The 24,684-nt window shown below is 37.2% G+C and overlaps 1 protein-coding gene across 18 annotated transcripts in view; it reads left to right on the top strand.

Annotated features, from left to right (window-relative positions):
* Positions 1-2,985: 2,985 nt before the first annotated feature.
* The window catches only part of LOC18433671 (uncharacterized), a 38,777-nt gene continuing 17,078 nt past the window's right edge, over positions 2,986-24,684 (top strand). The window contains exons 1-9 of one of the 18 annotated variants that reach the window (XM_020666926.2): positions 2,986-3,052; positions 3,377-3,511; positions 6,346-6,436; positions 7,749-9,153; positions 12,678-12,741; positions 13,768-13,877; positions 19,386-19,476; positions 23,288-23,353; positions 23,621-23,689. In XM_020666926.2, the coding sequence (XP_020522585.1) occupies positions 7,772-9,153; positions 12,678-12,741; positions 13,768-13,877; positions 19,386-19,476; positions 23,288-23,353; positions 23,621-23,689 (1,782 nt within the window). In that variant the 5' untranslated portion in view covers positions 2,986-3,052; positions 3,377-3,511; positions 6,346-6,436; positions 7,749-7,771. Of the gene's footprint in view, positions 3,053-3,204; positions 3,512-6,345; positions 6,437-7,748; positions 9,154-12,677; positions 12,742-13,767; positions 13,878-19,385; positions 19,477-23,287; positions 23,354-23,620; positions 23,690-24,684 lie in introns of those variants that run through there. The other 17 variants (XM_020666928.2, XM_088852723.1, XM_088852729.1 and 14 more) reach the window with 17 other exon arrangements.

The following is a 24,684-nucleotide window of genomic DNA, read 5'->3' on the forward strand; positions in this document are numbered from 1 at the left end:
TATATTTTTGAATCCCGATCCAAGTCTGAGTTCCATATCATTTTTCGGGTTGAGGTCCGACAAGACCCATACCCGTTGCCACCCCTAACTTTCTGATTTTTTTAATATCTCTTAGTGAGACATCTAACTCAGAGAAACCCATCTCCCAACCTGTACTTGGGACTCGGACGAGTAGTCAAACCTTAGTTAAGTACACATTTTCTCAAAAGGAGGTGGAGTTCATCCCCCTATTTTCATTTCTCTCTGCCTCCTCTCTCTCTCTCTCTTTCTCCCTCCCTCCCTCTCTCTTTCACTCTTAAAGGGGGTGGATTTGTGCCCCCTTTTCTCATTTCTCTCTCTCTCTAAAGGGGTGGGGAGATCCACCATGTTTCCATTTCTCCCTCTTCTCCAAGAGAGAGATAGGTGCTTGATGGAAAGATTTCAAAATAGGGAGAGAGATCCTAATTAGAGTGAGAAAGAGATGCATGTGGGAGAGAGATGTGTGATGGAGAGAGAGAAGAGAGATGCATGGCCAAAGATCTTTCGCCCTTTGCCAAGTGCCCCAAGCTCTCTCTTCGTAGGGCACGTGGCCAGAGCCCTCTCTCTTTTTTTTCTTTTAAATTTTTGCTAGAGGCCTCTCTTTTTTTTAAAAAAAAAATCTTTTTACTAACACTACTCGAGCGAATCCACTTGAACTTGCTTGACTAACTTAGGCTCAGGCCACGGTTGAGTCCATGGCCTGAGCCGAGTTTTCAACTATTGGCACACCTCGTAGTTTGGAGAGAAAGAGAAAACTGCTAGTCCATTATTTTTAAGGTTAACTTCAAAATTTATGGAATAACATTTTGGGAATGTTAGGATGGGTTCAATTGAATATTGAGATTCAAAAATGTTCTATGAAGTGGTCTTGAACATCAATTGTGATCTCTTCTACTTTAGAAATATGAAAATATGATACTCAATGATGAGCTTAATGAGATATACATCAACCAAGTACTAGAATTATAGCTGAAAAGACATGCAAGTATCTGTTCGGATTAATATGGCAAACAATTGAATCATCAAATATCACATGAAACCAGAGATGCCTTTCATAATGTCATGGAGCATACTGATGAATTTGGGTAGGTTTTCAATTTGACCTTTAAGGCTTTTCAACAATATGATTGCCAATTGGCCTCTGGGATCATAGAACTTAGGTCATGGGGTACTATTCACAGAACTTCCTTCCTGACATCTGATTATACTTGACCTTTTATTAGCTTATTTGGAAGGGTAAAGCCAATTTTAAAACAGAAATTCATTAGGGATTTCTTGCCAATCTATACAGCAGCATCTCAAGGCTTTGAAACTTCACTTTAGATTTGGAGCCTATTGATATGGTTAGATGTTAAAATGACTGCATGGACATCAGGTAATTGTCTTAATGAATCTTTGACACTTGAAGAGGGCACAAACTAGGCGCAACTAATGCAAATCAAATCAAAACATTGAGAGACCAATCTAAGTGCTGCTGTCATCACATAGCAGTTTTCAATGCTTAGGGTGGCTTGTGAGGAAGTTATGATTCCTTAAGGATGGTGTAGAAGCCTAGAGAAAATTCATTTCTAGACACAAGTTGTAGACATTTTCTTGGTTACAAAACAACTAATGCTTCAAAATTGAAGTTCCTTGACTGTGGAAATCTGTATATTCATTGACGCATTCGAGCTTTGATCCTTCTTTCTCGAACCCAATTTAATTTCAAATTCTTACCATTGTGGTACCACTAAGAACTGCACGATTTGTCTCTAATGCTTCTCTCTTGTGGGATCATTATGGGGCTATACTTGATTATGTCAAGAATTATCCATCATCCTTTTCTGATTCCTGCTGTTCGTTTTTTGGAAAACTTACCTTAAAAGATACCAGGAATCCATATGTTACCATCTCATCCCACTTCCCCTTCCCAGAAAAATAAGAAGAGGAGAAAAAGAAAACTCCAAGCTTAGGAGAAGTAACTAACTAGCTTTCAAAATAGACTTGAGAGGAATGATCATGTAGAAATCCAATCTATTACATTATTCCACTTGCTTCTTCTTTATGTATTTGCACCATGGACCAACAATAAAAAGTTGATTTGTTCCCCCATTTCCACCTAGAGATCTGCATATGTTGATTGGTCCATCCAAGGTCATTAGAAATCTCTTATTTTCTGCAATGAAATCTCCTGGTTACTATCTCCTCCTAAACAAAATAACATTCAATTGGGACCATAAGTACTTTCTCCTCCTAGGAAGAACAAATATAAGTCTCTCCACATTCAATGTTCTCTCACTATTTTCCATAACTCATGTTTTCCCCTCTCTAATCTCTATCTTTCACAATCCTCATATGGACTGATCTATCTAAAGAGTGTAGGGTCTTATATTGAGTTACAACATCATATTCTTATCAACATGGCCATAGGATGATGTATTTACCAAAGATAAAAAGTGCCATTTATGATATGAGGAACCACCAGTACTGGCTCTCTCTTCAACACAAAGATAGATATGACCAAATGGTTGTTGGGGTTCAACCTATGTAAAACTCTTTGCAGATTTGATTGATTTCCACATTTAATTTCCTTTGCCCTAAACAAACTCTCATATTCCCAAGTCCACAGGTTGGTTAATAAAGAGCCTTGTATTTAAAAGGGGTGAGGATAGTATAATGTGTCCACCGTATAATGTACAACTAAGGCACACCTTTTGCAAAATGCAGTTTGGGTGTGGAAAATGACTTAAAAATCCATGTTTAACCTTCTTGTAAAATTTAGATTTTCAAAAAAGAAAATGATCGAGCAAATATGCAGATATTTGAAAATCTTGAAAACATAAGGTCCAAATAAATTATTACTAAATTTACTATTTTTAAAATTTTTATTCAAATAAATTATTATTAAATTTATTATTTTTAAAATTTTTTGTTCTTTACCTCCATACATCTCGAAGTAGATATAATCGGTTGGGCATTCAACTTCGTAACACTATTTTGTATTAGATTTTTGAGGCACATGCTGCAACCTTATATAAACTTTTCCTTCGAAAAGGTTCAACAACTCAACATTGTCTCTATAGAAAGTCATTGCATATATCCAAATTCCCAAATCCAATGTTTTTTTTTTTTTCTTTTCAATAATGAACAACCTCATCTTTAAAAAAATTCAAACCCCATTGTCCCTATTAAAAGTCATTGTCCAAGAGGTTTGGTGAAAACAAGAAAGAAGTTACACATGAAGGCTGCTGGAGAACTTTTTAACGTTGGAATTCTTGAATGTGCTTTTCCTCCAAACCGAGAAGAAAATTATCGAGTTTGTAACATATTTCAATGAACGGATGCCGTGTTTCTCTAATTTTATTATTTCTCTCCGCAGATACATAAATTTTAATGACTCTCTCTCTAGAAACTTTTATTTTCCTGACCATTGATGCGTAAAGAAGTGCTTGGATCTGAGAGACACAAAGTTGGATTTTGATCATTAATGCTGGTTTCTTAAGGCGAGGAACAGGTATGTCATCCTTTTCAAAAAGGTTTGTTGATTTCTTTCACATATTTCAAGATATGCTTATTGAAATAAATCCATGAAATTTTAAGTTTTAATGTTTTGAAGGAATGATTTTCTGATATTCTGTGTTTGTTTATTATCTGAAGAAATCAATATTCAGAATTCTCTTTTTTTTTCTTTGATTCTTGTCTTACTTGTGGTGTATCTTTGTGCAAATTTAGGTTATGAGAGGAAAAATATTCTGTATATGGGATAAATTGCTGTTATAAAGTTTGCCAAATCATGCTAGTCAAGGCTGTTGATGGGTATTTCCGTTTTTTTTTTTTAATAAAATTGTTGGGAAAATTTCATTGGGACATAGAATTATCTCAATTTGGATTACCTACACTTACTCGGAACAAAATTAATATTAAAATCTACAAATATCGAAGAGCAATGGGAGCCAAGAGAGAGAAGATGGTTGGAACTTCCAACGTCCATGTCTTCTTCTCTAGACAAATAATCTTGAATTCTGACCATCATCAAATCATCATCATCATCTGAGCCTTATCTCAAATATTTGAGGTCAGCTTTAATATTTAGAGATGTGACAAAAGTTTTATGCTGGCTGCCAACCTAACACCCCTCCTCCTTTCTCATCTGGGCTTTGAACTGAGCATGGCAGAGTTAATCTTGGACTCCAACAATAGAAACCCTAAATTTTCCATACTGCATCATATTCACCTAGTTGAGAATGACTAGAGTATGAGGTTATTGCAATGCATTTACAATGCAGTGGTTATTCTCACATCCCTCGAGAGGTTAGATACAATGGTTATTCTTCACTTCCCTCAAGAGGTTAGATAAGGAGATCCATGACCCTTGGTTTTAATTTTTTATTTTTTTTATTAATTGTGAATTGAGAGATTGACAAATTCTCATAAATTGGACTTCAATATGTGCTAAGTGTTCAAACTATTGTCAAAAGTCTTGAATCTCTTGGTTTGTCTAAACGTTTTCCCCTCTGATACCACTAAAAAGCAAACAATTCGTCTTTTCTTTTAGGATTGCATTCTTCCCTTGAATACTATGAGGAACAAATTTGATTTCTCCTCAGTATCAATCGTGAATCACAACTCATGAATGTACATGCACTTGCTTTGGTACCAACTGATGCAGATGAAAATAAAACTTGGTAACATGACAATCCATGCTAGGTGTTCGGCATTTTATTAAAACTCTTTGAATCTCTTAGGGGCCGTTTGGGTACCAGTAATTCTATTACATGAAAATTGATTACAAAGAAATTTGCTATTTTGAGCATTTGGGTACGCATAACGAATAAGGAAGGCAGGAGATGAAATACATTACCCAAAATTTTCCCCAAAATCATGAAATCTATTTCACACTGGGAGGGTAATGAAACACATTACGGGGTTTTACGGGTAATGGAAGCCTGCCTGGACCTGCCGAAATGATTCAATCCACCTATATCTTTTGAAGCCCGTGTAATATGCCCTGCTCCCTCTCTCACGCACACAAAGCCTCTTCTCTCGACTTGCAGGTCTTGAAAACCCTACTCGCTGGTAAGCCCTCCCCACCTCTCTCTTTCTCTAACCTACTCTCTAGTAAGCCCTCTCTCTCTCTCCTTCCTCCATTCTCTCTGTAACCTAGACCTTGTAATGCACATCACCCCCCTCTCTCTCTAATCTAGAACCTCTCTCTAATTGTGTAAGGTGATGTAAGAGTTCATACATTCTCTCTCTCTCTCTCCAATAACTAGCAACTCTCTCCCTCTCTCTCTCTCTCCAGTAACTAGCAACTCTCTCCCTTTCCCTCTCTCTCTCTCTCTCTCCAATAACTAGCAACTCTCTCCCTCTCTCTCTCTACGGTGTTAATGCTTTGTGGAAATATGGAGGAGTTAATTGCTTTGATACAACAATCTCACAAAAGTCCTCTGGTTTAGCCTCCTTGCTATACACTAAAATACAAAATCGAGTAGAAATTGGAATGTAAAATGGTGTAATAAAGCATATAGAAATACCTGTGAAGTATTCTAATTCTAATTCCAGAAATGGTAGGAAACTAATTGCCTTCACATATTTGAAAATAAAGTAGATTATTGATATTTTATCCTAAAAACGTAGAAAACAAAAGAACTGTGCAAAAAAAAAAATTACATTACTATATATAAAACTCAAGCAATATTTTCAAGCCAAAATAGCAATAATGCATTTTCCAGATTTCTTCCTAACATAGCCAAACAGTAGCAATGTATTTTCCACGCTGTATCAAGATGCTACCCAAACAACAACAATCTATTTTCAGGTAATGTATTACACCAGTAATTTATTACGCTAGTAATGTATTTCATAAACAATATATTTCCAGGTACCCAAACAGCCCCTTAGTTTGTCCCAACACTCTCCCCTGGACTGCCATGATGAACGATAGATGATCCTTCTCATATTAGAACCACTTTCTTGCCTTCGATACCATGAGGAACACAACCATTTTTTCTGCTTATGCAGCCAATGTGAAGTGCAACTCACAAATCTATGTCATAAAATACTTGCTCTAATACCAATTGATGCAGAGAATAAACAAAATGTGAGAACACTAGGTATTTATTTGTTTTTTGGAGAGTGAAAACCAGGTTTATTTTAACTTTTAATTATTTTAGTTACATTGGGGTATTTTTTTCTTTTTGGTGTTGTAGAGAATTTAGGGCAGTGTGCTTATTCTATTATAACCTTTTAGTTAAGGGTATTTTAAGCCATTTTTTGAAGAAATTATGAGATAAAAGGTGAGAGGGACGTCCAGCCCTTAGAATGCTTATTTTTGATAACTTTGTGCAGAAAGAAAACCCTATAAAGGACTTCTTGAAATCTTTGATTGACGTCCATAGAGAAGGCTTGATAGCACCTCCCAATATCCCTCCCTTCCAAGGTACTCTTCAATTTCTTCTTCTCTTCTTTCCCTTCTTACTTCTTTTCTTTCCTTTGTTCATTCCCTTCTTTCCTCTGTTCTTTGCCTTCTTCCCCTTCTTACTTCTTTCCTTTTCATTCTTACTTCTATTCCTTCTTTGAACTCCTCAATATTTTCTTTTTTAGCAATTTTTCTTTTTCTCCCTTATTTTTCTATTTTTCTTTCTTTATTTTTTTTTCTCTTTTTCTAGCCCTCAAAACCTGCAGACATTTCCCATTTGAAATCCACTAAAACGTTAAAATTGGCCGTTAGGTTCTTCCTAGAATTAACCTAATTGAATCCCTTGAAACCTTAATCCTTAATGTTTTTCTAAAGTCAAAACCCAATTTTTTTTTTGCACACAATTAACTTTAAAACCCTAGAACTAATTGTGAAGATCTTCCATAATTTATTTTAAATTATTCTACACCCACTTCTTCTCTCTAGGTTGTGGACTAGTTTTAAATTTAATTGGGATCAACTTTTATTTGGCTGATTTTGTTTGAGGATAGATTTCAGTCCATTACAGATTCTAAATTTCATTTCCCATACATCAAAATAAAGTTCTAAAATTGTGTGCTAGTTTTTGCAAGTTTATTTAATCAGTTTTTTGGGTCAATACGTGCTGAATTTGTAGATATTTAGCCTTAATTTAATCTAAAATGTTTCCCAAGCGTGTTTTATGATCTTGTAATCGAAGATTAGCGAGAGGCTGATCTTAGGTTACATCTATTACTCAAAAAGTGAGTGGACGAATATGCCGCCTTTAATAAAATGTCTGGTAAGTTCAAATACAAGGCTTCTGATGTATGTCTAATTATATGTGCATGTGCACTCTTACGCTTTTGTTGCTCTACATTAATTTTAAGTGCCCATTTTATAAATTTCTAGAGTTAGCAAAGGCTCTACATCCCCTTATATGGATAGCGTTTTGGTTGTTATCTCTTTGAACATGATGTTTTAGCTTCTCATCCCTATGGTTCTTCCCAAAACTTTTAAACAATGGATTCATGTTGTGTAATGAGCCTTTTCACTATAAGTGCTATTTCCATGTAATTATTGATAATCTCTTGCTCTTGGAATGGGATGTGTTGCTTTCTATTTTACATTAGCTCTCTCTGTTTCACATTCACTTTAAATCAGTGCGTAATGCAATGGAAGTTGACATATTTTAGTGAACAATGAGTTAAAGCTGCATTTCCACAATAAATGTTGCTTTTTAATTTGCTATTTTATATTTGGTTCTGCCATTTTTGCCGAACCCTTAACCATTCAGATGTTTTTGTTTTCCCAGTGCATTCTCTTTGGAAGCATCTGATGGTTTGCCCTCGTAATTTACCAGTCCATCAATCAGTGCAAAACAGGCCTCCAGTTTATCAGTTATATACTAGACGTCGTACTGTGCCACCGATCAAAATGGCTGTTCAGGATACGGTACCACATTCCCCCAAGGCAGTGCTATCTTTTGTCTCGGGCCATTTGCAGCAGAAACCATCAGAAATAAAAAACAATTGGCCTCAAGAAGTGGATCTTCAGCACTGCGGTTTGGAGCATCAGGAACGTTTGACGAATAGTCAAGGGATTTCCGTGCTCATTCAAGACAAGAATAACTCATCAAAAGGCATTCAGTTATCAAACTTTTCGTTATGTCCATATGAAGATAAAGGAGATAACCATGTATATAAAAGAAGGAATGGGCGGAATTCCTCTACATGTCAATCAACACAAGTTGAAAAGGGTTCCACAAAGAAAGAGATGCAATGCTATGGTCCAAACTCTGTCCAGCTTAACATGATCGACTACAAAGACGATCCTCAAGTTCTAAGTTCAAGGTGCAGTATTGGTGAAGACGGGGCTCTTTCGACATGTCAGGATGTTACTACTGAAGATTGTGAAAAACCACATGAAGAGAAGTCCTTTGGCAAAACATATGAGAGGAAGCGATATGGGTTTCGTTCCAAATGCTCTTGGTTCGGCAACAAGATCAAGAGCAGGGAAGTTGCTAGTAAATCTGATGCTTTCTATTTAGATGGAGAGAGTGGTGGGATAGTTGAGGCTTCTTGCAACGTGATTTCTATCAGTAGTTCGAATGCAGATAGTTGTCTTAGTGCAAATCATAGTTCCTCATTTCCAAATTTTGAAGAGTGTTCTAAATGCATTAATCCCGAAGTTTCTGAGGCAGGAGAGTGCTCCTCCTCTGGCAACAAGACCAACAAATCATCTGGGAAGTGTGACCCAGAAAAACAACGGATCATATCTATATTGCAGATGCATGGTCTTCTTGGTCAGTTATGGTCTGAGGAGTCGAGTATTTCGCCTGATGATGTTGGTGACAATACTTGTATGCAACAATGCAAGGTCTGTGGAGTCACTGAAAAGTCATCGAAATTGTTGATTTGTGATGAATGTGAGGAAGCATTCCACATGTTGTGCTGTAACCCGAGAGTAAACAGGATCCCTGTTGAGGTTTGGTTTTGCCAACAGTGTAAAAGGCAGAGAAAGAGGTCCTTAGGCAGAAAACTCAGGAGCAGCTCACCGAGTTCTTCAGATGAAATGCTATTTGAAATGAAAGATGTACCAGTACGAAGACCAAATCCGCTCACATTCATGTTTAAAGATACTGAGCCATACACGACACAGGTTCGAATTGGTGAAGAATTTCAGGCAGAAGTTCCTGAGTGGTCTGGTCCCATATCAGCGTAAGTTCCTAGTTCTAGTGGGTCCTCAACGTAATCACTTGCTCATCACTCTTCTCAAGTTCTAATGTGCAAACGTTTTCTTTGAAGTCCTTATTTGTGTGTATATTATAAATGCTTCACAAAATTTTGGATTATTTTCTGAGGAGCAAATGGATGCGAAACTCAAGGTTTAGTGGTAGTGCAAGTTAAGGTTTTATATTAGGCTCTTCGCAAATATATGATTGAGACATTATCCTTGACTGGGGAATTACTAAGAGAAGGTACTGGAAATGTTATCCTTTTTTTCTTGAAAATTTACAACAGCTCATTGACTGAAGTGTTCCGCTGAGCCTGTGATGTTTAGTTTCATTCACTTGGGAGCTGCACAATAAATACACTGCATGATTTTCAGGATAAAAAAGAGTCCACCTGATCTATTTTCCTTTATAAAGATCTCAAAATTGGTAGTCCTCTGTATTGACCTGGTCCCGGGTCCCATTATCTCTAAAGAATGAGAATTGGATAGGAGTCCATGAGCTGTGTTTTTTGCGAGATGTTAGAGCCTTACAAAACCGAAATTTGGTTTGTCAGTTTCTTTTGAGACTTTAAGACTTAATTTTATGGTGTGAGATGTGCCTTTGCTATTTTTCAAACCTCCAACCCCTCAACATCTCCCTCCCACCCCCCACCGCCCCCGTAAGGAAGGTGCGCTCTGGAGTCCGAGTTTAAATATTATTCATATTTCGTTCATATGTTGCTGTTTTCTAGTGCTCTATAACTGGACGAGACTAGCTATTTGGGTCTCTGATTACTGAGTCAACTTGGCTTGAGGCTCAGATGAGTTCTGAGCTATGTCTAGATGTCTCAAGCCAAGATTCTAGACCTTGTTTGGTCTATAATGATTATTCTTTAGTTAGTATTCCAAAGACTAATCTAGCAAATATCTTGAAGAAGTTGCATATATGTCTCCTCATGCAAAGTTTATTAAAGGAATGCATTCTTGATTCTATTTGGGAGTCTACCACTGAAAAATGACAATTGACTACAAAACTTGAATGGTAGTGCACTTGGAGAACAAGTATTGACCTCTCCTCATACTTGAGGTGGGTATTTTTCTCCCATCAATCGAACCCTCTAATGGACTAGAAGGCTATCTCAAACCCACTCATATTGTGCATGGGATAGAGAGTCTACCCCCAAAAAATTGGCTGTGGAATTCTGGAATTCAAGGAGTAGTAACATTGGCAACCTCTACAAACATCTCCTTATAGCCGACTCAATACTCATGATTTAACTTGTAATAAATAGTTACAGCTTATAACGACTGAGAAAATTATGTGCTATTGCTTTGTTGTGGGATTGCATGGGTTTCAATGTCTTATGGCTCCATGTTTGTACTGAAAGTGATAAAACAAAAGGGTGCATAGACCCATTCCATTTAAAGGGGGAAGATAATTAATTAATTCCTCTATGGACTAGGGACCCATAGGAGATGGATATGGTTTTGGAGCCACACTCTTTCAGTTTATGTGAAACCCCGAGTGGGATGATATGGGATGGAAGTCATTCAATGACTCGTCGCATAGGCGTCAGCCCAGTTGAGGTGCCACTGACCGACATTGAAACCTCGGACATTAACAGCACAGTGTACTTGGAGGCATACTTGTGCGATGCAGAAAGGACTTTAGGGATGGGGCCTCAAAATCTCTACCGAAGTCCATTTAGATCGTATGCTCTCATAATGACAAGTCTGGTACTATATGTTCTGTGCTAACTGGTTTAGGCCTCTTAACTCGATATTGAACGTGTTATTTTATGGCCTCAGCTGATTTTTGTGCACCTATTATAGGCCTTTGCAGCTTCATAGTTGATTGTAGGCGTAATGGGTTAATTCAGCTAATAAGTAGTAGTAGAACGGTTATGCAATTATTTATCTTGGTATTTGCCATGTCAAATTAGTTGTCAAGTTTATGTTGTGCCATTGGATGGAACACTGCTATTTTAATTTTACTAAAAAGAGCTTTATGTGAAAATAAACAATCCTTTAAGCCCTGGAGATTTATAAAAGTTTCTGGATGTTTTCTGACCTTATTTAAGTGGTTTGTCCTATAGCTTTGCAAATCCGACTACTTTGGAATTTGCTAATTTGAAATCTTTAAGGGCCAGGCTAAATCTATATGATGTGGAACAGCTGAATGACTTGCATAAAACTTTGTGAAACTTCATAGGAAGATGCATGTGGATCCTAGGGGGTTTTGCCCAAGCTTTTCCACCTTAACAATTGTGAAGCACCCAATGGTTCAACATGCGTAACAAATGTGTGGAATGGCAATAAGTTTTCCAATCAAAGACTGTTTGAACTACTAAAATAAATATGAGTTCAAATTGTTGAAGGGTCTGATCTGGTTCAACCCATCAAAAGACAGAGAAATGAAACTCACTATTTATGTAAAGGTTATTACATACATCTTTTGCAGTCTTTAATACAATATGGTCCATTACATTTTAAAAAAAAAGAAAAAAAAAAGCGAGAAGTACAAAAAAATGAAAGAAAAATTTAAATGATTGATGCTGACACACTTGCTAACGGGGGTGTTGATAAAGAAGGCTTTTTTCATGTCATTGAGATGTTGCCGTGTATCTTCTAGGAACCTTTTAGTGTATCGATATAATTTTAATAGGATTTCAGTATCAATAAAAGCATTAATAATGCAAAAACAATATCAGACCAGTTGGACTAGCTCGTTCAACTGGTCTTTGACCGGTCTCAGTTTTAAGTTGCGACTGGGATAGCAAAGAGTCCGGTCTGTTATGACCTGGTCAACAAGCCTGTCCACACTGGTCTTAATAACTATTGAGAGTGGTACCCCTTCACATTTTTAAGGGATGTCTCCCTTTTGTCACCAAATTGTCTTTGAAGACACAAGAAACTTGGGTGGCCAAACTGAGGTTTCCTTATTTTCAACTAGAAATCTATTAATGGGTGGACTTTCTTTAGAATATCTGCTATTTCATCTTTCCACATTTTCTAATTAATTGAGGACATCATATCATTTGTTCTATCTCTTGAGTCTACGCGGGACACGAAGTTAAAAAGGGAAATCTATGCTTTCTACCAATCCTTACTTCATATATCAATTTGGTCATCACATTACCAAGAAGAGAATGCAAACGGCAGCCCTCCTAATTTGATGTTTGATCATAAGAAACATACTTGACATGCTTCCATCTCCCCTTCAAATTCATCTTTATATGGTTGATGATATTAACTTGACCATCATGAGCCATTTGATACTTGGTCAAATGATGAAATCAATATAACGTGTTTGAGCTTTCGGTTGGTAGCAGTAGTAGGTATGGGAAAGATTATTATTTGAATTGCATTTTTTTTTCTTGTGATCATGATTAATGATTGTCATTTTAATTTTTTTGAAGCTGAAAACATCCTTAAGATCTGAAATCCTTGCACTGCCATTGAAGCAATGTCTTTTTAATTTGATCCTAGATTTAATGATCTTCGCTCACTATCTTGCATTGCATTTCAGTGATCCAGATAATCCATTCATGGGGACGCCCTTGGAGTCGGCACACTTGGACTGCCTCATTGATGTAAGGATTCTACCACTTGGAAAGAACCTCATTGTCTTTGTTGGGGGAAATTTTTCTATTTTGATTGTTCTTTATTTTTTGTTGAGAGATTTACCTGATATCCCATGTAAACATTGTAATTATGAAATTCTGCCCTAATTTATGTGTATTACATGCATATCCCTTTTGGTGCCTTTTTTTTTTTATTCCAATTCTAGATGTCGAAATTAGGTCTTAGAAGGGTGGTGACTTAAACTTTCTCTTAACCTGTCCCATACTCGAGTTAAAGCGCTGGGTTGTGTTAGGTAGGTAGCCAACGTAAAATTTTGCAAAAACTCAACATGGATCCTGAAATTACAGTGCGCAGAATGGCAGACCAAGATTCGTGTAGCCGATCCCAATTAATTGGAAAAAAGCTATAATGATGATGATTTAAATATCGAAATTCCTAAGTCACAAAGCCAAATGATGACTTTAGATTTTCAATATCCATAGTCATCTTTGACATTTTAATGGCAATTTTTTAGGTTAAAAAAGGAAAACCCGAAATGAATTTGGGTTTTGCAAATCCAAAGTTACTCAGACTCAGGATTTTCAAAATCCAAAGTCACTTTGTTTTTTTTCTTTTCCCTAAAAAATTGACTTTTAAAAAAGCCAAAGGTGACTTCGAATATCGAAAATCCGTAGTCAGAGAGACTTTTGATTTTCAAAATCTGAAGTCACTTCGGGTTTGTTTCTCAATCACTTCGGTTTTTTTCTCCCCAAAATGTTGATTGCTTAAAACTCCAAAGATGACTAATGATATTGAAAATTTGAAGTCATCAACTGGCTTTGTGACTTAGGATTTACGCTATCCATAGTGACGGCAAAGCTGGAAAAATAAAAAAGGCACCAAAAGGGGTATTCGCGTAATACACAACAATTAGGAGGAATTTTTGTAATTACAATATTTATATGGGATATACGATTAAATTTCTCTATTTCATCTGTTGAAATATTTTTTAATTTCCTCAATAGAATGAGTACCTTTTGTATTGGATCTTGCAGAAGAGGGGGAAAAATGGACATTCTATCGTGACTGCCTCTGTAGGTAATTGGCTTCAATGCCGAGCTACCTCCTGCGATGGAGATGCAATGTCTTGTGGAAAATGGCGCAGGTAATTATTTATAATAATCATCATGATCATTGTATATTAATAGTATTAGTAGTAGTGGTAGTAGTAGCTAGTAGTAAGTGTTGGTGTTGTTTTTGTTGTGGTTATTGTTTATTATTATTATTATTTCTTATCATTTTTCTTGTTCTTGTTATTATTATTTGATTCATACATAAACAACATGGCTATGTCGACCAAGGAAAACTACCTTGAATCAGACAGATAGGGCAACTCTGAAAAGAGAAATTGGACATAATAGAGAATAATGCCAGGGAAAGAGATCTAGAGGCTACACCCACCCTTTTTCTTAAGAAAGGGCAGTGCCTAGTAGTTCACTTCTCTAAGTACTAGTTAGCTTTTCTGAGTACATTAAAATAGGTGGACAACTTGACACCTCTTGAATATCTCCTCTACAATAATAGCAAATTGTCAGGCATAATCCTTTACTCCTTATGCTCATCTATTAAATTCCATCTAGTCATCTTCCTCATCAGGGGACCTAAGAGAAAATGTGAGAAAAAAAGGTCCAAATTGGGGACTTTTGTTGCTCCTACACCCTTGATCACACACCCACCCTGGATGGGCCTGGATCCCTTGGGGAACTGGTACCATTATGAGTTTAAGGCTTCCCACTGCGCTTAGCCTATTGGGCCCCAGGTTTGTCTTTGAAGATGGTGCTACTTATTCCCAGTTCATGGCTTCTTTTTCATGCCCTTGGAAACATGGGACTATTGCAGTATCCCTTTCCTTCTATTTTATCGTGTGCTAATCTTGTAACCCAATCTGCTAGAGGAAGATTGATGAGGGAAAACTAGACAAAAATTAAGAGAAAGAACAATCGAGAAAGAGAGGAGGAAAAGTACAGAATTTGTGGGAGAATGTTGCTTAACCACAAAAGCCAAATTTGAACTTTTCTGAAATTTTTAAAATGAGTATTACATTCTCTCAAAGCTTGGCATGCCAACCCTTTTATAATCGTGTGCCTTTTTTTCCCCAAAAAGAATAAAAAACCTGATATCATTGGCAATTTGCCTTAACTAGTGTAGAGTTTTCCTTAGCATCCCTACAACTCCCTAGACACCCATACGACTACCTCAACAAATTGTGAGGCTCACCAACTGCTTACACCTAAAAATGTGGGGCCCATGCTGTGCCCAGGTTAGCCTCATCAGGTTCGAAAGAACTCACTCTCGAGTTTGTATTTGATGCCCACAATATTCGGTCAAGTCTTGTTTTCTGAAAGTAGGATGAATGTGGATGTTTGGCGGCAGCTCGATCTTGTAGGAGTTGTCATTAATTTTCTTTAGAATGTCGCAGGGCCCAACTTTTCTCTCCTTGAGCTTGTTGTTAGTGCCTACTGGAAACTTCTCTTTCTTTAGATAGGCTTACACGATGTCTCTTTCTTTGACACAAGCTTTTGATAATTTGCATTGGCCATTTTCTTATACTTCGCATTGCTGGCCTTGAGCTTTCTATGAACTTCTTCATGGTTCGTCACCATAGACACTGCAAGTTCTTATAATGCTTTGTTTGGTTGGACTGTGTTTAGCAAAGGGATAAGGTTGATATGGTGTGTAGGGACTTACCCATATACCACCTCAAAGGGAGTCTTGCTAGTCGAATGGTTCAACATTTAGTTGTAAACAAACTCGGCTTATGACAGGATGTTATCCCACTGTTAGGTGCCTTTCCTGAACGAAGAAGGTTGCCTAGTGTTCAATTCACCACTTCCATTTGACCATTGTTTGATGATGATAAGCACTACTATGGTGCAAATCAGTACCAATATGTTTCCACAAAGCCTCCAAAAGTGGCTAAGAAACTTCGTGTCTTGATTTGAAGTGATAGACTATGGGAATCCATGGTGCCTAAACACATCTTGAAAATATAGATTAGCATTATAAGATGGATCCATAGTCTTTTTACATGAGATGAAATGGGCCATTTTATAAATTCGGTTGATGACCATAAAGATGGCATCTATGCTTTCTTGGATCCTTGGCAAGCCAAGAACAAAGTCCATGCTTATGTCTTCCTACGGAGATTTAGGGACAGATTTACAGACATATATTTTGGGTGTGTCGTTTGTAAATTTGACACATTTGGCACCCCCTCACAAAGTGGTTCACATCTCCATGTATTTTTGACCTATTGTACTTGTCTTCCACCTAGGAAATAGTTTTATTATGGTAGAATGCCCTCCCAAACCTCCGGCATGCAGTTCTTTAATGAGGCCCTCTCGAAGATAGCTTTTAGGAATGCACAAACGAGTCCCTTTGAAGAGGAACCCATCATGGAGTAAGAAACTTTCTGGCCCTCCTGGTATGATCTCTATTGTGACTATGTCTTTCCAATATCTGGATTATCATGATGTAACTCCATCTTCTCAAATCCAAGGACGTGTACACTTTTGGTGTTTAGAAGTACAACATAGGCAAATTGTATCCCCCACTTGATTGAATAATTCGCTTTTGTCTTAAGGCAAAATTGTACTCTTGTAAGAAAGTTTTTGTGTCTTTAATTGGGGCTTCTTTGGTTGTTTATATACTTGAGTGCTTCATGTTTCCAGTTCAAAAATGATCTCCCTTTGGATGAGATAATGCCAAAGGGCTTGCACAGCAACCCAAAACTGGCGGTTGTAGGTTTGGTAGTTTCGCCTCGATTCATTGAACTTTCACTGAAAAAGGTTATCGGGTGTCCTTTATGGCAGAGCACTTCACTCATTCCAATATGCAAAGCATTGAAGTCAAACTCGAACACTTTCTTGAAACCTGGCATTGCGAGCATGAGTGATGTCGAGAGCTTTTCTCGAATAATCCCCTTTTTGAGTAGGTTCATTTTTTTTATAGTAGGTCCATGACTTGCTGATATAGCTCTTGTTCTCTTTTGGGCTCACGTGGTAGTGAGCTTTGTCTTGCTAGCTCACTTCCAGTATCAAGTCTATATGATGTTGAATGTCCCTTAATGGAGGAAGTCCTTTTTGAAAGATCATCCAGAGAGATGGTTTTGAACTCTAGAAGGGGTTTCAACTCACAAGGCACCCTCGTGGCTCCAACACTTTTGTTCAGCAAATTGAACATATCTCCACTCCCATTGCACTCCTCCATAAGCTTAGACAAGGTGAGACAGCTATTGCCCTTCTCTTGGAGAGACTTATGATTTTCTTCCTCCTTGCTAGGCAGGAGCACAACCTCCATTTGGAATATATAGGTATTTTTCCAGCCATTATGGATGACACACCAATTGTACTGCCTTGGCCTTCTGAGAAGTGTGTGATGTACATGCATAGGGAGGACATTGCACCATATTTCATCATTGTATGTTTTACCCATAGAAAAGGTAACTAGGAATAATTTAGTGACTTTTGCCTCATTACCCTTTTTGGATCTTGCTATTCGGCATTGCATCTGGGGTTTTCAAATTGAGATTGTCCACCATCTGTTGTGAGGCAATATTCTCAGAACTGCCACCATCAATAACTATGGTGCATACCATGCCACCAGATTTCTGCCAGGTTTTGAAAATATCAATCATGCCCAAACCTCTCCTAGGTCCTCCTTAGGAGTGGCTAAGGTGAATCACCTCACTCTCTCCAAACCTTGGGCTCAATCTTGTGCTAAACTGGTTCCTCATCATAGACGGGTTCAGAGCTTTCCCCTATGAACTCTTCTTCACTACCATCTTCTGTGAGGTTTACATGGGTTTCAAACTTTCTTTAGGGACACTCACTAGATAGGTGATCGTTTTGGCCACACTTAAAGCAAGTAACTGCCTAACTGGCATGTTAACTTGCATTGTAGGCCTCTCAACTGGGGCTGCCTCTCCTCAACTAATGGTGGTGTTCTTTAAAACATCTTCCACTCATTCGGTATTTGCACTTCTATTTTTGAAGTCCCACCCTTGTAACGCCCACGAGGTTGTATGTACCTCGTAGCTCCTCTTCGGCCAAGTTTAGCTTCGACTTTCAATTAGTAAGCATCATTGATCGTCCATAAGTGATGCATCTCCTCCTTATCCCAAATCAACAAGCACAGTCCACCGACAGACCCCAACACGAGTTGTTCCTCCATTTCTTGGATGCCATTGCGCATCATAAACTTGTAAAATTGTTCGATGTACTCAGCCACACTTCTTGCTTCTTCACGGATAAGTACCTGTATGTCTTTGACAAGCAGGAACTTTTCCTTCATCTTGGACTTCCATCTCTTCCCAAGATGAGACCTCGGGCTTCCTTTCCGAAGGCAAAGTTGCTGGACTTTTTTCCACCATGCCGAAGCATACCTGCGAAGAGAACCATGAGCTTTACATGAAGCTCCTGTAATGTCTCTTGAAGAATTTTTCAATGTAACTTAGTCAATGGAGAAACTTCTCGTGGTGCAACTGGCCATGAAACTCTGGCAAATCAATTGTGATGGAGTCCTGGCTTCTCTGATTTCCTTGTGATGTCACCAGTTGACAAAGGGATTACCATTGGGCTCATCACTCGAAGAGCCATGGCTGGGCATTAGCTTGCTTCGAGTTTCTCAGCGCTCGAGTCATAGTGTCAACTGCCCAACTTGTCTTAGCAGTCCCATCTACTTATAATCTATTGCATTGCTTGCTATACAGTTATCACGTCCCTCTCTGCCTCTGTCTCCTCACTGCCATGGACGTAGACCTCACTAGGAAAAGAGATTTTCTCCAGGCCCAAGCTCAGGATCTGATACCAAATGATGAGACAAAACTAAACAGCAACTAGGAGAAAGAAGAATCATGAAAGAAGGGAGGAGAAGTACAGAACTTGTGGGAGAATGTTGAAATGATGAGACAAAACTAAACAGCAACTAGGAGAAAGAAGAATCATGAAAGGGGGAGGAGAAGTACAGAACTTGTGGAAGAATGTTGCTCAACCAAAAGCCAAATTTGAAGTATTATGAAATTTTTAAATTGTGTGCTAGATCTTCTTAGAGATTGGCATGCCAACGTTTTCATTATTGTGGTTTTCTTTTTTTTCCAAGCAAGAAACATTAAAAGGGCATCTTTCCCCTAACAAATCTTCAGATAACCTAAGAATCCCTACAAACCCATACAACTAACTAGGCAAGTTATGACTCCTATCAACTCCCAACACAATAGTGCTTCCAATTTGTTAATTCTTACAATGTTTCCCACATTTCACACTCATCTATGCATTAACTCTCTTTGGGGTTCTCTTCACAATTAATTTGCATAAAAACCAGCAGTCCATGCTGGAAATTACATGCCTTCATGCTGTGCTGGACTTGTGGGACACACCAACTGCCCATGCCTAAGATTGTGGGGTCCAAACATGTTGAACCATGGACTTGTCATAAAAGATCTACCTCTAGAAAATAGCATGCAACCATATCTTTGCACAACTGCATTTTAGTAATCACTTTTGTTTTTGATGGTAGATAATCCTTTTTATTTCCAAAATTTTTTAACAAATTTCTTTGTGGTCGATGTTGACATAGCATTCTTCTTTGAATGTGCCTTATCTGATATTAATAGGGCCCCTCTCTATGAAACACAAACGGATGATTGGGATTGTTCATGTGCTGTGCGATGGGATCCCACACATGCTGACTGTGCAGTTCCACAGGTGATGAATTGGTTTCCTTTTATATTAATTACTTTGCTAGTTAAGATTCTTATGTCTTCTGCTCTTATTCTCTTGAAAAGGTTCCTTAGTCAATGTTACACCTTATTTTCTTCTCTTTTTATTATTCCATTCCAACAAAAAGTTTTGATTTTGGAATCTAGTTATATGAAATCTTTATTTCCTTTTTTCTCTAACCATTTTTATTAAGCTTCTTACATCTCAAAGATCAAAATTGCGCAAGGGAACACTACTGAATACCTTTGGTGAAGTCACAATGAACATGGCAACTGGGTCACTGGTTAGTGAATATAAATAAACACCCTTAGCAGCACTAGTCCTTGCCATGAATGAGTACTTGCTAAACTTGAAGATAAGCACTTCCTAGATCTTCATTATCATCATCATCGCTTGCGCCTTATCCCAACTAGCTGGGGTCGGCTACACAAGTCTTGTACCTCCATTCCGCTTTATCAAGGGCTATACCCTAAATGGATAAGGATTCATGAAATAGATGTGGCAAAATTTGTAGGCTGGGTGCCAACATAACACAACCCTCCTCCTTTCTCTGGGCTTGGGACTGGCATGTCTGGCTTGGGACTGGCCACGTAGGAGTTAAGCTCTCCCTAGATGAACAAATAAACTCTAGATGTGGTGTCCTAACACCGTAATGCTGTCACTTGGAACTGAGCAATATCAAACTGTTGTAATGTACATACTGTTGAGACTCAGATTTTTTGGTATAATGTTTTACATTGATTAGTACTTCTGTGAGAACATTCACTGTATTCCAAATTCCTCATTGTGTTTTCTAATTGGCATTGGCATACATCATGATGTGGGACCTCTTCTACGAGCATAGAATGCTGGTACCTTTTGTTGAGAAAACTTATAAATAACTATATTTGGCTCTACATTAACGTACTTTTGTCATTCTAAGTAATATACAGGTGCAATCTAATGATGGGTGTCTTGGCATGCACATGTAATAGGTGACTAATCCCTCATTTTTTGTGTATGAGAACTGTCCCTTGATGCACATAACATTGGATTCCCGCCTACTTGGGTTTGTAGCCTAGTTTTGTGGCCACCAGAATCTTTTTTTTTTTTTGGTTAAATGTTAACTTTGTGGCCACCAGAATCTTTGTTGGAAATACTTTTTCTTTTGGTAAATAATGATATTTGTTAACTTGTGCACCCGTAAATGACAGTGATTTTATTTACAGTAATTTACCCCCAAAACAGTTTATCTATGCTTATGTGTATGGGCAATGACATGTATCTGTTGTACATCGTCGAAAGGTCCATAAATATATCCCGTAACCAAATCATCAGTCATGTTTAACATCCTATCCCTCCATCTCAATTTAATGGGTGCTGAAGGATCAGCCTATTGACATATTAAGTATGTATCTTCGGTGTCATAGACTTTGGGAAAATATCAGCAACTTGATATGCCCAAACTAGATAGATCTATTTAACGGGATCCAGCTATCCTGATAGAAATTTTGGAAGGAAACAACTAAACGATTGGTCTCTTTCCCTCTATCCAAGTTTGATGAATGATTTACAAATCAGTATCACTATGTGCTCTCACCTGAGTTTCATTTGGCCTTGCACCCTGCTCTGGCAGAGTTCGCCCATCTTTCAAGATTATGGGTGGCCAAACTTCATTAGGAACGGGTCTATAATGTGTCTGATATTTGGGATTCAATAACTGTACGTTGGTGGTAAAGCTTTGTTTAGTATGGGTTGACAATTTAGTTTTTCTTTTATATTCTTTAGATGTTTATATAGATGTGCTTCATTTTTAGGAGTTCTACGACAGTTACTATATACACATATTGTTCTATGATTAATTTGAATAAATTATATTTAGTATAAAACCTAATCAGTGACTAAGTTTGTTGCATAGTTAGCAAGTCTATGTTTAAAACACGATTTTTTAAAAAAATCTCATATTTTTTGAAATCCGTTAAAAACTCCAAGTTTTTAAAAGATCTTCAAAAAGTCATGTTTTTCTAATGGAACCAATATAAAGCTGTATTTTATCCTTTTTCAAAAAGAACTTCTTCCCTATAACTTTATTTCTTCGTTAACTTAAATATTATTGAATTTTAGTTTAAAGATAAGCACACTAACAGTGGGAGTAAATTAAGAATCTTTATTTAACAAAAAATTCCATTAAAAATTCACTTATAAGTTCCCTTAAAAAAGTGTACAAGAAATACAAGCAATATATTCCCCAAAAATAAGATATCAAAACAATCCTATATCTCAAAATAATAGGTGGAGTTAGAAGAAGAGCAGCCTAATGAAAAATCTTTTTTTTCTCTTTAAACCCAAAGCGTCCTTATAAAGAACAAGAGAGAGATTAATGACATTAAAGATTTAGGCAGCTAAAACTTTAGTGTGAGATTTGAATTTTCTTAATTATTTTGTTTCTTTCCTTATGCATAGAGAAGTTTGATTAATTTTGTACTTTTAGTTTTTATTTTTTTTATTTCATTGATGTATGCAGTAAAACATTTTGGATGGACCATTGTTCTATATATTTGGGCCTTCGTGTTTTTCTTTAGTTGACTGCAATCCTATACTGTGGGTTTTTTTTTGTTTTTCTTTGAACAATAATCCTATACCGTGGTTTACAGTTCTTGTTATTTACTAATGTAATTCATGTGTTTAGTATTTTGTTGTTGTTTCATTTTATGCTCGCAATAAATATGTGAGGTTTTGTGTTGTGACAATAGAGTAAGCTTTGTTGTTGGATTTATTGAAAGTTTAGATAATAAATTGTTAAGTATTGCCCTAATGCCATTAGGTAAGGCCATAAAATTATTGTTCAATGGATTTTAATATATCTACACATTGGCTAACTATGGACGTAATATTGCAAACAGTTTTTGATCTTGGTTTATCTAGCATTCTATGTAGGGTTTTTCCCTGAAACCATCTTGCAAACCCCATTCTCATATTTTTCTTTGCTATAACTATTTTCAATCGGTAGAGGACCAGATCAATCCATCCATTCATCATCATCGTCATCATCATCGAAGCCTTTTCCCAATTATTTGGTGTCCGCTACACGAATCCTGGTCCGCCATTCTGCTCTATCAAGGGCTATATCCTCAGTGAGACCATAAGTGCCCATATATTTTCTCACTACTTTCAGCCATGTCCATTTGGGCATATCCTTTATCTTTTTTTAGTCTTCCACTTGAATCAACTTGTACCTCGTAACAAGTGTCATACTGGGTCTGCGCTGCACATGGCCAGCCCACCTAAGTCTACTTTTTCTCATCTTATAGCCAATTGGAGCCACACCTAAGTTCTCTCGAATGTAATTATATTGAATTCTATCCCTTCTTGTCTTGCCATACATTCATATCAACATCCACATTTCAACTACACTCATCCTATGAGTATGTTGTTTCTTGACTGCCCAACATTCCACCCCATAAAGCAAAGCTGGTCTTACCGCTGTCCTATAGAACTTTACCTCCGATAGATGGAAGAATTTAAGGTAGAGAATCAAAGTTGGTTTTGTGAATGTTAATCAGCTGGACCAACCATTTTACCACAAGTTCTCCTTTCTTCTTCTCATCTATTCTTTTGACAACACATGTTATAGTGGATATAACAATATGGGTGATAATTCTTGCATTCTTTAAAGGTTGCTGATTTGGGTTCCAATGTCTTGTAAGTTGGGATGTGTCTTTGGTGTCCTTTTATCTATCATGTGTGTTATTGATTAGAAATGTTTCATGATTCAAATGAAGTTTTTGTATTAATTAATTGATATTTTGTTCTGTAGGAGCTCAGTACTAATGAAGTTTTGGGGCATTTAAAATATATTGAAGTGGTAAGACTATTTCTTAAGGTATTCTTTTATACATCTTTTATGTTTCTTGGGAACCAAAAATTATTTTGTATTGGTATGTGTTCAGGTCGAGCCTAGATATTGCTTATTTGACATGGAGGATTGGATGTTCTTCAAAGTTGATATTTTAAGATGAATTTTCTACTCTAGTATAAATTTTTATTGTTATCATTTTGTTGTAAATTCTGGCTTATCTTGCCAAAGGGCTATCTCCTTATCATATTTTGGCACATCCCTATACCTAAGTTGTGTACTCTCATTGAAAAGGATTTAGATACTCAGGATAGGACAATTGAAAGGCAAGGACCAAGTCATGTGCGTCAGCTTGAAATTCAGGTTTTAAGCAACATCTACCTATTCCAATTATATTAGTGTCACTGGGTGGGCTTTTTCTTGTATTTGGCAGTGTTCCTTGATTATCAAAGTTTCAAGTATGTCAGCAGGATTAATTGCTCGTGCCATACTTCATTTACCATTACATTGCAAAGCTCTTGACTATATTTTCCCTGGGTTAATCAACATTATATATTTTACATTTTTGCCAAGCAATTCATGAGGAATATTGATAAATTTGACCCAACTCTGTAGCATTTTAGGAAATATGCTCTGACTTGTGCATTTTGCTACCATGATGTGGCCACTAGCTGGGTACTCTTTATAATTCACTGCCACCTGGTATTTCAATCTCTAGTTGAAATCATGGTAATCTAATTTTGAAACGATAAGTTTCTTTCGACAAGAGAAGGAAGGTCAGTTTGTTTGTAAAGATTCCAGGCATTGAACTTGATGACTGGGTATAGAGGACGGTTGAGTCAAATGACTTCTACAAGTCATTTCTAAGGTTAAACTCTGATTGAATGACCCAAATCAAAGCATAAATATAAATAAAATATAAAAAATACACCATCATAAAATAATAAGGGGATAAATTGTGATGATTGTTGAAAGAGGAAACTAATGGACTCTACCCTTACATTATCAAACTCAGAAATATTGCATGGCGGGCATGGGATGGTGGGTAGGGTGTCAAGATGCATAGAGAGGATGTGAATTTATGGAAGTGAGAGGATGTCAACTTGTGGAGTAGGCACATCAGGTTCATGGTAGATGATGGATCTCATGCTTAAGCTTTCGGGATTCGGCTGTGGTAAGAAGATGGTGTCTTGGGGTTGAGATATCTGACCCTGATGAGGATTGTTGCTGATCCATATGCTCTGTGGTCATATTCAGAGCATTCGTGGTAGGTTGGCATGGTATCCCAAGTTCAATATGGATCTCAAGGACGATGGGTGAATTCATGGGGCTTATGAGTGTGTTGCGGGTGATCTATG

Source organism: Amborella trichopoda, chromosome 12, assembly GCF_054954075.1.
Source record: "Amborella trichopoda isolate Santa Cruz 75 chromosome 12, AtrichopodaSantaCruz75HAP2 v2.0, whole genome shotgun sequence".
Classification (NCBI taxonomy): Eukaryota; Viridiplantae; Streptophyta; class Magnoliopsida; order Amborellales; family Amborellaceae; genus Amborella; species Amborella trichopoda.